This window comes from Hydra vulgaris, chromosome 14, assembly GCF_038396675.1.
Source record: "Hydra vulgaris chromosome 14, alternate assembly HydraT2T_AEP".
Lineage (NCBI taxonomy): Eukaryota > Metazoa > Cnidaria > Hydrozoa > Anthoathecata > Hydridae > Hydra > Hydra vulgaris.
The window spans coordinates 1,072,094-1,086,340 of NC_088933.1; the positions used below are offsets into that span (position 1 = coordinate 1,072,094).

The 14,247-nt window shown below is 28.8% G+C and overlaps 2 protein-coding genes across 3 annotated transcripts in view; one reads left to right on the forward strand and one right to left on the reverse strand.

The window, feature by feature from the left end:
- The first annotated feature begins 650 nt into the window (after positions 1–650).
- LOC136090805 (uncharacterized) lies at positions 651–1,596 on the forward strand. The gene is made up of 3 exons (XM_065817778.1): positions 651–744; positions 833–948; positions 1,045–1,596. Exons 1-3 carry the CDS (start codon positions 651–653, stop codon positions 1,594–1,596), a joined length of 762 nt encoding a protein of 253 aa, XP_065673850.1.
- Positions 1,597–10,371: 8,775 nt separating this feature from the next.
- Positions 10,372–14,247, reverse strand: part of LOC100207052 (cytoplasmic dynein 2 light intermediate chain 1) — a 47,911-nt gene continuing 44,035 nt past the window's right edge. For both annotated transcript variants that reach the window (XM_065817067.1, XM_065817066.1), the window contains 2 exons: positions 10,797–10,886; positions 10,372–10,539 (listed from right to left, as the gene is read on the reverse strand). In XM_065817067.1, coding sequence (XP_065673139.1) covers positions 10,462–10,539; positions 10,797–10,886 — 168 coding nt within the window. In that variant the 3' untranslated portion in view covers positions 10,372–10,461. The remainder of the gene's footprint in view (positions 10,540–10,796; positions 10,887–14,247) is intronic.

The following is a 14,247-nucleotide window of genomic DNA, read 5'->3' on the forward strand; positions in this document are numbered from 1 at the left end:
ATTACATATATCTCAATACATATATATAAAGATGATATAGTACATAAAATATGCTAATTATTCGTAATCAGAGATATGTGAAGAAATTTGTTGTTGGAGGAAGTGGTATATTCGAAAGTATAAAAAATTTATTTAAACAAGCAGCAGCGTCAAAAGCAACAAGAGTATCATCAGCTATATTGAATAGGTTGGCTGCTAGCGAATTAGGAAAAACTGCAATAACTGCTGCTCAATCAGCAGGAAAAGAGCTTTCAACATTAGTAATAGAAGCTGCTGGAGATGTTGCAGTTCAAAAAGAAAAACAATTAATTGATAAACATCTTCAAAAATAGTTTCACATCCAATTAATAAAAAAATGAAAGAAATAGTTTCAAACTTAATGAAATCTGGATCTAAGGATCTTATAAATAACAGATCTAAAGATCTAATGAAATCTGGAGATGAAATAACAAATATAAATAAAATAATGATGGGGTCTGCGATAAGATCAGTAAAAAAAGCATCAAATGAAAATGCTATAAGAATAAATGATCTAGTTAAAAAAGGACACGGTCAAGGTCTTCAATTGGCGTAATAGACTTGCATAATTTTTTATACAATTATTAGTTAACAAAAAAAAAACATTTTTATATTGTATTTAAAAAAATTAAATGGCAACTTGCAAAGTATTAAATTCTACAGAAATACCACCTGTTGATGAAAGAATTGAAAGATTTGAATTCCATGAATATGAGCCAGTGCCTCGTACAAATCTAAATAGTGCTGGAGAATCAACGTTGAGCAACAAGATTTGTTCACATTTCCATCTGAGGCTTTTTTTGTTTCTTTGAAGGAAGACTACTTAAAGCTGATGGAACAGCTTATGCTAATGCAGATGCAGTGTCACTCGCAAATAATGGTATTATGCACTTATTTAGTCAAATATCATACCAATTATCAAACCAGCAAGTAGAAGATGTCTATCATCCAGGACAAGCAACTACAATGTTAGGATTTCTTAAATACCCAAACGACTTTCAATTAGCACAAGGATTAAATCAATAGTGGTATAAAGATTCTGCAGCAACAACAGTACTTGCTGAAAACTCAGGGTTTGCAGTAAGGCAATCATACATAATTCAGAAATCAACTACAAAAGGAACATTTTCATTTATCATACCTTTGAGGCACATTTTTGGATTCTGTGATGATTACAACAAAGTTATTTACGGATTTAAACATACACTAACTCTTGTAGGAAAAAGTGATGATGATGCAATTTTTAGACATGCTGCTGCAGCTACAGGAAAAGTTAATCTTAATAAAATATCATTGTTTATACCACATGTGATTCCATCAGATGCAGAAAGGGTTAATCTTTATAAAACTATTAAATCAAAAGTGACACTTCCATTATTTTTTCATGCGCGGCAGTGTGATACATTATCTGTTCCACAATCGACTACATTTTCTTGGAGACTGAACGTAAAGAAATCTCCTGAAAAAACAAGATACATTATTGTAGGATTTCAAACAAATAAAAATGAAAATCAAGTACTTAATCCTTCAACATTCGATCATTGTGACTTGAAAAATATGTATATTATGCTTAATTAGGAAAGATATCATGTTGTTGATTATAGTTTATCATTCCCAAATCATCCATTTTCTAGAGCTTATAGAGATGTATTTATGTTTAGTAAAAAATATTATGGAATGAATGAATTGATCACACACAGCAATATAACTCCTTCTGACTATAAAAATTTTTACCAACTTTTTTTTTTGATGTCTGTAGATAATCAGAAAAATTAAAATTATCAGTAGAAGATGTACAAATTAAAGCAACATCAAATGCAGCTATTCCAGCAAATACTGAAGCATTTGCTGTTGTAATATCTGATAGATTGTTACAATTTTAATCAGACGGAAATAAAACAAATATTGTTTATCAAAAATTTTTTGAAAATAAGTTAAATTTTTTTTTCTTCAAATAATAAAATGAGTATAAAATATACAAAGAAAAATTTAAAAAATCTATTAGAAGAAAATAGCATTTCAAAAACATCTGACAATCTCGCTACATTGCTAATGATTCCTATGGATAATGGGTTATTAAATAAAGAATCTATTATGACTGAAGTGAAAGAAGTAAATGATAAAAGACCAGTTGGGAGACCTAGAATACATCCAGTGAAAGTAGTAAATGAGAAAAGAGTTGGAAAACACTAGAAAAATAGATCCAAAAATATGAAAGATTACGGGCAATTAGAAATAATCCAGTGTCTATTAAATTAACTAACATGGAAATAGGAGAAATTACAATATATCCATCATTATATAGTGCTATGCGTATAACTAAGCATGGATGGAGATATTTTGAATTACGTAATGGAAAAGTTGATAATGGTGTTAAAATTGAAATATTAAATTCTGAAAAATTAAAAAATAAAGATGTTGTTTAAAAAGCATTTACAAGTGCTTTGTATATATTTTTGATAAAAAAAATAAAATAAAATCGTGTCACGTAAAAATGGAAAATAAAAATATACTCGATGAACCTATTCCAAATATAGCATCTTCAGAAATTTCAACTCCAACACCTTTTGTATATAAAACATTGACAATTACAAAAGAGCAGCAGATTGCAAAATAAAGAAAAATTAAATATTATTTTAGAATACAAGGATGGGGATGTATTTAAAAATTAAATCAGAATAAAAATATAATAATAAAAAAACACAAAAAGATTTTTTATTTTGAAAAATGATATAAGAAAAATATAAATATAAAAAAATAATCTTGTAATATAAAAATGGAAAACAAAAATGTCAAAGAATTACAACAAATCGCAAAAGAGCGAAAAATTAAGTATTATTATAGAATGAGAAAAAGTGATTTCATAAGAGCGTTAGAAAAAACTGCATTAGTTGAATAAAGAGGAGTACAAGCTCCATTCGTTGAACAAAGAGCAGTACAAAATATATTAGACAAACCAATTCCGGATATAGCATCTTTAACATTTTTAACTCCAACATCTTTTATTGCAACTAATATGGCAATATCTCGAAAATAATCAAGTAGTAATTCTATTGCAGATCGGATGACGTCTGCTACTGATACAATTAAAAGAAAAGCTAATGAAAAGATTGAAGCATTAAAATCTAAAGTTACAAAGTTGTACAATAAATTTGAAATAAAAAAACAAAAAGAATTTGATTTAACACAATGTATTAAAAATGTTACAAAATAATTTACAGCAAAGGTTGAAAAAGGTTACGATGCTTTATCATTTATAAATCATATAAAAAATAGTGCGATTAAAAATTAAATGAAAATAGAAAATCAAAGGTTTATATAGTTCTCACTTGTGAAATGGAGCGTACTAAAATTAAAACAGGAGTAACTATAACCACAACTGCTCCATTTTCAGCGAAGAGTAAAGTTGTATTAGAATCAACAGATTTGAAAGAATTATATGAAACGAAGTTGAGAATTTTGGAAAATTTATCATCATTTCAAATGGGTCAAATTGGAGATTTGTTTCTATTAAAAAGATGGATATAAATTTTATAGAGTGTAATCCTCTTAAAGCTAAATCATACATTCCACTTGATAAAAATTTAGCAACTACAATGGCAATAATTAATATAAAAAAAGAAGATATGAGTGTTTTAAATGATGTGTCACAAGAGCAGTAAATCCAACAGATAATCATCCTCAAAGAATAGATAAAGAGCTTAAAAATCAAGCTAAAAAAATAAATTGGGAAAAAAAAGAATTTCCAGTATCATTAAACCAAATTACACAATTTGAGAAAAATAATATAGATATTAGTGTCAATGTAATTGGATATGAAAATTCATCAGTTCATATTTTACGCGTGTCGAAAAATAATTAATAAATAATAATCGTAAACATTTAATAGATTTACTATTAATTTTAAATGGTGAAACTAATCATTATTGTTTAATAAAAAGTTTATGCAGATTACTTTCTTCAAAAACATTAGTCATCAACATGAAGTGAATTATTGAAGAAATGGCTTACTTGGGTTTAATACTGAAGAATCTTTATCTAAACACAAATTCTATTGTGACACACAATAGAATTTGTGTTTAGATAAAGATATTTAAAATATGCTAGATTTCATGTTGTTAGTGCACCTGGAAATTGGTGGGAATCAAGAGTACGCATGTATGACGCACTCAATTCTTCTGTAAATACTACCTCTGTTATACAACCTTGGGCACCATATAACAATCGCAATTATACAATATTTCCTGGATACGATGATATAGTTCATATTTTTACTGCTCATCTAGTTTAGAAAATTTTTATCTTTCTTCGGTGCTAATGTAGTCTCATTTAATAATACAGAATCTGAACTATTGTATCAACCAAAGCAACAACTGATTCTACAACTACTCTCTCTTTTTACGTAAATTATACCAATTTCATGCCTAGTGTTACTAATGGAAGAAAATTAGCGGTTACATTAAACTCTGGGGATGAACAAATTGGACAATCTGGAAGTTTTTATGCTTTAAAAGAACAATTTTACTATTATGCGCAGCTATATTACATTTACGCTTAGGCTACATTACATTTACGCTTAATGTCTATGAGTCAAAAATTATAAAATTAATTTTATAACTTAGAAATTTTTATAATTTTTCTTTATATTTAACTCAGAAACTATGGTTAAGATAATGGTTGAAATATAATGTGAGATTATGGTTGGAGATATGGTAAAATATGATGTGAGATTATGGTTAGGATCATAGTTGAAATGAGTTAAAAAATTATGGTTAAGATAATGGTTGAAATAAGTTAAGAAATTATGGTTGGAGTTATGGTTAAAATGAGTCAAAAAACTATGGATGGAGTTATGATAGAAAAAAAATGTGCCAGAGCCGGCACTTCTATTACTTACCTCGTGTTGCAGAATTTGCTAATAATTATGATTTTATCAAAATATAATTTTTAGTTGTGCAAACACACAGATTTGAGTTACTGAAATTAGAGCCGATAACATATAATAAATTAACCCTCATAAAACTCCCGTAGCGTAAAAAAATTAACCGGGGAGTTAATCTATTTCGAAATAGATTAACTCCCCTTGAAATAAATTAAACTCTGTCGGCAAAACAAATTAACTCCCCATAATATTTTAACTCCCTCGGAACAACAACTTATTCGAATTACGAAAAAGTGTTTTAAGTTAATGTTTTCCAAACGTGTTTGTTTTTAAATCTGTTTGTTAGTTTTAAATCTGGATATAACAACAGTAGTACTATATATATCTTAGCATTCTTAAAAATTTATACAATCGATATATGTATATATATGTATATACATATATATCAAATACTACTATCTTTCTATTATCTATAATATCAACTAATTGATTGCTCTGTTCTTTTTAGAATATTGAGCACTAAGTGGTTACCATGGATTTGTGGGCTGTGCACCTTTCCAACTAACCCCTTTATATGTAGGGGTGCATCGGCATCAGCTTACCGATGCATCAACCATTTAGCCAATGTCTTGGCCGATGGTTACCTAGGTAACCATTGGCCGATGCCAACTGTTTTAAGAACATCAGTTTTTTATTTTTTGTTTCTATATTATATGCAAACATCCAATTATGGCATAAATGCAAATGCAATGTATAAGCCTGAGTTGTTATGTAAACATATCTCTAACCACTAAACTTTTCAAAATATTTTTTGAATTTTTTTATCGTGGTCTTCCTTTTTTAAGTGTCTGCTTATAATTTAGAACAGCAATTATATGACTTATGAACCTTATGGATAGTTATACAGAGTACTTCAAAATTAAGTCAATTTAAATAAAAAAGTGAACCAATTTAACAAATGTAAACATAAAGTAAAAGATATTCATAATATGACATAACAACTAGCGTTATGTTAAAAATAAATTAGTATGTTATGCAAAGTAGCAAAATATGATATATAAAAATAGCTATAAATTTATATTTTTATTTCCATTTTTCCAAAAATTTTCTAACTTGCATGGACAAATACTAATTGTTCACCATACTCCGTAGTAAGTCTAGACCGCAATGGTTCATAGATATTTCTCCCAGTACTAAAAAATTTTTTACTAAACACAAAAGAAGACGGAACTCCTAAAGATTTTCTCGCTAAGAACGAGAGGTCTAAAATTTTATTAAAGATATAACTTTAAAAAATATATTAGAGTAAACAACTTACACAATTTTGTAGAACTTATTTTGAGCTAAATTATTTAAAACGTGTATTAAAAGGGGTTAATTTATTTCAGTTGGGTTTAGAAATATTTAAACCCCGGTTAATCCATTTCGGCATATTTTAAAATACTTCAACTTCCGGGGTTAATTTATTTTGAAATAGATTAACCGGGGAGTTAAAATGTTTTGACCGGGAGTTAACTTTTTAGGGTGTAATTCCATTTCGCGTCTCTGGCTAAAAAGATTGTTTAAAACTTTTTTGTTTATTTATGTCAATGCAATTTTGTTTCAACTGTGTTTTTGATTTATTTTTCTGCTATTTTTATTTGATTTACTATGTTATATGTATCTTTCTTGCCCGAAGAATTTTAGTTATTTACACAAATAGCAAACATATAAATTTGTAGTTTGACTCCTTGACAAACTTAGTTTTAAAGTTTAAAAATTTTCTTTTACATATTCTTATACATACATTTCTAATATATATTTTTATACATGCATATAATGGTGATTCTATGCTTGCCATAGCTTCCATAACATTCATACATATAAATTAAGACATACATTAAGGCATACATAATGTCTTGATTTATACATGACAAAGCATAAGTTAGAAACCATCCTCGCGCTTTTAAGTTATATAAATATATTCCAAAATGTTTTCAAACAGCGTGTTTAAAAAAAAATCAAATACTCAAAAAATATGTCTGTTTAAAATATAGTTATTTAAAATCATGATTAACCAGTAAGTTATATTTCAGCAAACTATTAACAGTAGCTATTAAAGAAATTAAGTACATAAAATAAAAAAAATACCGTCTTTACAACACATAACCACATCTATAATGACAACCTGTGCATAGCTAGTGACCGAGGCCCTGGCCCTGGCCCGGCTAAAAATGAGACTTTTTTCAAATCCAGCCCCAGCCCCTGCAAAGTTGTAAAATTTAGCAGGGGTTGATAACCGGGGCTAGAAATAAACTTATAATTCTTTATATATTATAATTTTATACTTACATTTACTATTTATTAAATTCTGGCATATATTTATGCCAGTATTTAATAAATAGGGACAGATACAGTAAAAGGATGAAACCTGTTGAATAGAATGAGTTTTGGTTTATTGTAATAGAGATGATAGCTCGTTTGAGTTTTGACTATGATTAAAGAAACAATATAAAAGAGGAAGGCTAAAGCCTGCTGCTGCTGCTACTGATGATGATGATGATGATGATAATGATCATGTTGATCATAATGATGTTTATAAACTCATACATATACAAAATCAAACATAAATTTTGAAAAAAATGTACTTTAGGATGTATAAATATTTATACAGCCCCGGTCACAAACCCGGCTCCGGCCCCTACTATATTTTATTAAACTCGCCCCCAGCCCCGGCCCCGGTCAAATATCAACCCCGGTCAAAACCAGATAAAAAATAAATAAATGGCATGCTAAACCAGATGAAACGCTTTTTCATTTTGTAGTAAAAATAAAATCAAAAAAGCTCTATTCTCAAATTTTTGTCTTAAACATTCTTTTAATGTTATCTATTATTTAGTTTTAATTTTTTTTTAATTTTAGTTATTTGTTATTTAATGTTATCTAATGTTTAGGTTTTAATTTTTAGCTATAAGTTTTTAGCTATAGTTTTAATTTTTTAATTTTTAGCTATTTGATTTGCTGGAAAATTTTTTGCCATTATCTCAGAATGAAAAAAATGTGAATCATCTGGTTTTGCAAATCTACTCCTCAAATATGCTAAGGTTTAAATTCTCCAACCTCAGTTACCTATATTTAAAAATACAATTGTTTCATCTTATTGAAAAACCATTGGGATATTTTAAAACCCCCTTAACCACTTCTAAAACGACCACATGGGTGGTGATGAACACTCCTGAAGACCAAATATGCCCAGATTTGAATTCCCTGACCGCAATTACCCATATTTAGATATACAACATGTTCCAAGTTTTCAATTATTTTTATAATTTTCTTTTAGGGGCCTCAAGAAGACCTAATGGTCTAGTCAAAGAACACCGCGAAAGAGCATTTAAATAGGAAGTTCACGCTTCCTTCCTTACCAATGGCATAAAATATTCAAATAGCTCGCTTCGAACCTGGGACTTCTTGCATCCAAAATAGGCGCTCTAATCACTGCGTCACGCTACTTATCTGATTTAAACACTATCGAGACATCCCATGACCACCTCTAAAATAAACATTTGAGTAGTTATAACCACTTCTACAGACCGAATATGCCCAGACTCGAGTTTATTGACTGCAATTACCTATATTTAGACGCACAAAATGTCATCATCTTGACAACCCCTAAAATGACAATCTGTGTGTTCGCGACCACTTCCAACTCAAAATGGAGCCCGAAAATGAATTCTTTGATCCAATAAACATGTACCATATGTCTATATTCAACCCATAAATAGTTTTGCCATTTTTAGATAATTCTGGCTACAGTGCGCTGTAACGCTCTTATTTTTGCAATAACACATGAAATAGAAAGTAAAAAACTACTAAAAAATTTATCCTAAAGAGCATATGCTTTTTCACCTAAATAGTATTTTGTATACACATAGATGTTATAAAACTGCATTTCCTATATTAAAGCGAAACATCAAGACATGAATAATTTCTAAATTTAAACTTTAAAGTTCTAATTTAAACATCGATATTTTTAGGTTTTTAATTTTTAATCAGTCTGGGTAACCAAGCCATCCCGATTCATATTAACATCCCCATAGATTGTCTCTAAATTTGTAACTTTAAAGTAACAAATTCAAGCGCGTAAAGAGAAAAAATGTTGTGCATACTTTAAGGAATGGAAATCATGCATGTTGAATGTCATGAAAATAAATTTAAATTGATTTGAAAGATATTTCTGACCAATGTGTAAAACTCTGTTTTTTTTTATCATTTTACCACATTTTCCGTATTTTACAGTAAAATTGTAAAAGTCTAAAATGAATAAATTCTAAAAAACAAAATGTAAAAAAAAAGACTTAATAATACTTTCGTAATAATAATAAATTCAAAATAATTTTTTGACAAAAAACTCAAAATTAAAGTAAAAAACGAACGTTCAAATGTTATTAACGCACGAGTACAATTTACGTGATTTTCATAACGTGACGTAAAAAATCAATCTCTCCCCCTCTTTAAGTGTTTTACCCAAAAGGTGACACACGGTTTTACCTAGTGTGTCAACTTTTGGGTAAGAAATGTTTTGCTCTAAAACTAGCTTTGAAGTTTTCCATTTTCAGAACTTTTTTATTAGTTTAGGTTTGTAAACATTTCTTAACGTAATGTTGTTATTAGAACTTTTAGAAATTAAAATCATTAGATCCAACGCCATTAATTAGCTGCTCTAAAAAATAAAAAGTTTTGGCAATAAGTTACAAAAGTTATGTTTACTGTTAAAATGTACATGATTTTTGAAACGCTCAACATACTGTTTCAACTTATTAACTCTGAAAGCTACCGGCTTGTTCTAACAAACTTAACATTCGTTTTAACAATGACGTTCTACTTGGAAAATTTTTTGGAAATATCCAACTTTTTTAACTAGAAGATTTTCAGCTTATTACTGTATTTAAGACTCAGTTTCTTCTACAGAGACTTAATCTTTCCTTTTGATACTGCGTTAAAAAAAAACACAATATAAACAATATTAGCCACAACTTCACAGGAACGCGACATGCACTCTTTTTGACTTACCGATATGCGTGAAATTGTTTTACTGACGCATGGTATGTTTGTTGCCATATTAGATTTTTTTATAAATGTTAAAAAACGGTTGCGCCTCCATATGCGGTTATCCACCCCATCTTATTTTCCTTACACTTCAGTGCATCAAGTAAGACATTTTTATTCAATCTTACTAGCTTTTTTTTCGTAACACAAAATTATTTATTAGTCGCGCTCTTTTTTTAACATTCTTAACGCAAAAGCAGCACCCACACTAAAAGTGCACCCACACTAATAGTGCACCCACACTAAAAGTACACCCCCACAAAAGTAAACGAAGTTCAAAAGCTAAAACTTTGGTCGTCTCTTTTTGGTTAATGTAATCTTGCATAACCTTTTAGGTTCGTTTCCAAATAAAATTCTAAATAGGATGAAGACAATTAAAGTTAATGTTTGGGTTAAAAACAGAGTTTTTGAACTTTTTTGAAAGATTATGATTCGCTTATTTACAAAGATATTAAATAAAAATTTACAACTCGAATTTATTTTTTTCCTACGCGAGCGTTAAGTTGAGCTTCTTTATCTTTCCGTTCGCCGGATTTACGGTAACGATCTAGTTCCTATAAAAAGTATATCAAATTAAAATGTCAACAATATTTAATTTAAACCGTTTTTCATCTATAGCAGAAATGAAGCCAAAAAAAAAAAAAAAAAATCCAAATTACAAAAGAATAATTTAGCTGCATAATTTTATGAAAAGCTTATGATTTTATAATGACTTAAGTGGCCAATTAAAAAAAATGTAATATTAATCCTGCTCAAGATAAATCTCTATTTATTAACAGTATTAATAAAAAGCTACAGGTTGATGGCTAACCTGGTCTTTAAGCAGTCGAAGTTTATCAATAGTAATATCTGCAAAGTTCTTATCAATCGCTGGATTAAGTATTTTAAGTTTATCTTCATTCTAAAAAGTATTAATAATCATTAGGAAAAAAAATATTTTATAAAATATGAAACTATATGATAAATAAATATGGCACATACTTAACTTTATGTAACTATAAATTAAAATGTTTCAAAGAGACTGGCACTAACTTCATTTATCTTGTTACAGGATCAAAGGTTGTGGGCTTGTATTTTTGTAAAAAGAGTTCTGACCCTTTTACTAACTTTATTAATTCCAAACTTTATAAATTAGGACAACTTTACACAATTTTATTTTATGCGTAGTAAACTTTATGCTTTGTATCTTATTTTTTTTTTTACTTTTGAAGTAACTGTAAGCTTTATAATAACAGTTTGAAACTAAAAGTTGAAAAAAATATTCGGACATCCAGAAATATGAAACTATAAGTTGAAAAAGATATTCGGATACCCGAATATATGAAACTGAAAGTTGAAAAAAATATTCGGACATCCGGATATGTCCGGAAAAAGATTATCTCTGCATTTGAAGAGATTTGCGCGGGAACATATTGTAGAAGTTTGTGAAAACATTTGTAGAAATTTGTTTAGGAACATTTTTTATGATCTTGAAAACTTGTTTAAAAATTTTTCCTGTAACATTATTGAAATTTTTTATTTTTAAAGTATTTTGGTGTTAATAGTAGAGGAAGAGGTGGTGGGGGAAAAGGGGTCCAAAATTCTACACTTTTTGTTCGACCAAATATTCTTAATTAATTTTTTTAGAAAAGTTTAACAAACAATTCAGTTTTTGCTATATTTATTTGTGGTTGACCTTCTATTTCATTTTTTAACATTTTAAAAATATCAAAAAACTTAAAAACAAGAATTGCATGCAGAGTATTCTTTGCGCAACTTTATGTTCAAATGTATGCAATTTAAACTTTGATTGGATAATTTGAATTCAAATGAATGTTGCGTTTAAACAAAATTTAGTCTTGAGAGTCGTTCTTAAATTACGTCACGTAATAAGGGGGAGGGGGAGGGTTGGTGGTTTTGTGAAGACTCTTACAAAACTTCCTTCTTAAGTGTAACAATTTTGTGACGAGAAGGTTGAGGAAGGGGGAGGAGGAAAGAGAGGGCAAAAACGGTCAAAAAATGCGTGACGTAATTTACGGACGACCCCTTATCCAGTGTAAAAATTTGTTTTGACTTACTTCACTAGAAAATACTTTGCTAATAACTTTGTAAACTCAATTTAGATACCGATTAAAATAATTTAGATACCGATTAAAATAATTTAGATACCGATTAAAATAAAAAATATTGCAACAAGAAGTAACAAACTAATAAATAAATAAATCATTAACAAGTAAACAAATAAATCAAAATTATAAAACTTTTTTAGTCTTATTTACTCTTTGTAATTGACGAATTTTATCATACAAAGTTGCCTATACGCAAGGTTGTTTTTGTACTTGTCTTAAATCAAGTTAACAATAAAATATCTTTTGGAAAACTTCACTAAAGAAGATTGACTGCTCAGTAGTCGTAGAAGTAGTTCGTATATACGCATCAAAAATCTTGGATCATCCTTGCAAATAGTTAAGCAAAACTTAGCTATATTTCTTCGACAGAAAATAAGAAATTATTATGGGTTCAGAGACAACGACACAGAGGGGCCAGGAAGCACGTGCCCTCCCCCCCATCCACTTTTTTTTAAAAAAAAATTCTAGATATAGCGGACTTTTTTTAGAAATTGACTACTGGGCTCCTCTACTTCGAAACCCGTGTTGTCGGCCATGGGGTTTGGAAAAAGATACAATGATGTAATAACTGATGTATTACTTTTTTAATCAAGTTTTTGCAATTTATAAAACAATTACAAATAACATTGAACTTAAGCGTCAGCGTGGCCTTCTTTGCAATGGTAATATTGTTAAATATCGAAGTAATATAGTTAAATATCCATGGCAATATAGTTAAATAAGGAAATCATTGAGCAACCAAGATTTAGGTAATTTAAAAATATTTTAGGAAATGTGTCTCATTGTTAAAAAGTTTAAAATATATAAAATAAAGTTAAAACCAGTGACAGAAACAACTGAGACAGCGAGCAAAAAAAAAACTATAAGTTTTACATTAGGCGCCCAAGAGATATTATATCTTCGTTTGTTTAAAATTACTAAAAGGCAGTCCATTTACTTGCAGATGTCAATAAATAAGAGACAGGTCTGTAAAATGTGAAAAACAATTGATGAATGTTTATTTTAGTAATAATCAAATAGTAGATCATTGCAGCAAAGATCAACTTTATTTAAAATCATAATTGTTGATAAAAGTACAAAAAAACGCCTTTTATCTACAGAAGAATAAGCTAATAATTTAAATTTTTTATTCAGGGTCGGACTGGCGAGGTAGTTGGGGTGTTTTTCCCCCGGGCCCCTGCTATGTCTGAAGGTCCTGGGCCCCGCTTAAAATCAAGATACACAAATAATTTTTATTTTCCTATACCTTTTAAGAAAAAACTATGTGATTAAGGGTTAAACAAAAAAAAAAAGGTCCTTGATATAATATAGGGAAATTTTTATACATAAAGCGGCCCTGCATCTATGTCTTCCCCCCGAGCCCCTAAATGCCGTTTTTACTTACTTTGGAAAATCCTTACAACAATCCACAATTACTTACGATGATTGTTTTTTTTAGTTGTTAAGGTGCTTCAAGGAGAACTAAGTGTCTTATCACAAAGTACCGTGGAAGAGCAATTTAACTACGAAGTTTACACCTCCTTTCTTACCAGTGTTGCTTATCTGGTCGGAGCCAACATTGAACCTCAGACCTCTTAATTCTGAGAAAGAACTCGAACCACTGTACCACGGTTGCAACGAAGTTATTTCGCATTTTTCACTAGTAATTATTACAATGTTCTTTATATGGAGTAATTTCATGTATGATGCCTAATTTTTTGTTTGTTGTGTTTTTAACTACACATAATGATTACGCATTTTATTGATAAAACAAAAAAATAAAAATTTACTACGGATTCTACTTTTGATAATAATAATGATTTTATTTAATTTAACAGTTGATTGTTTTGTCAAAATATTCACTTTTATTGAAATTAAGGTTGAAGGCCAAATATTTGAATGAAAAAAAATAATAAAGTAATTCGAAATCAGCATAAAAATTAAGAAAATGTGGTTAAATTACAAAAAAGCCAAAAAAAGTTTATTTTAAACTTTATTTGTACTTATTTAAACAACTATTTATAGACATCTAACAAATTAATATAATTTTTTTTAACCACTAAAAATGAAAGTTTAATGCAACCTGTTTTGTTTTTTTTGTTGTTTTTTTGCAGCTACCAGTTTTTTTTATGTTCCCCTATTTATGCAACCTGTTTTAATTTTTTTTTTGCAGCT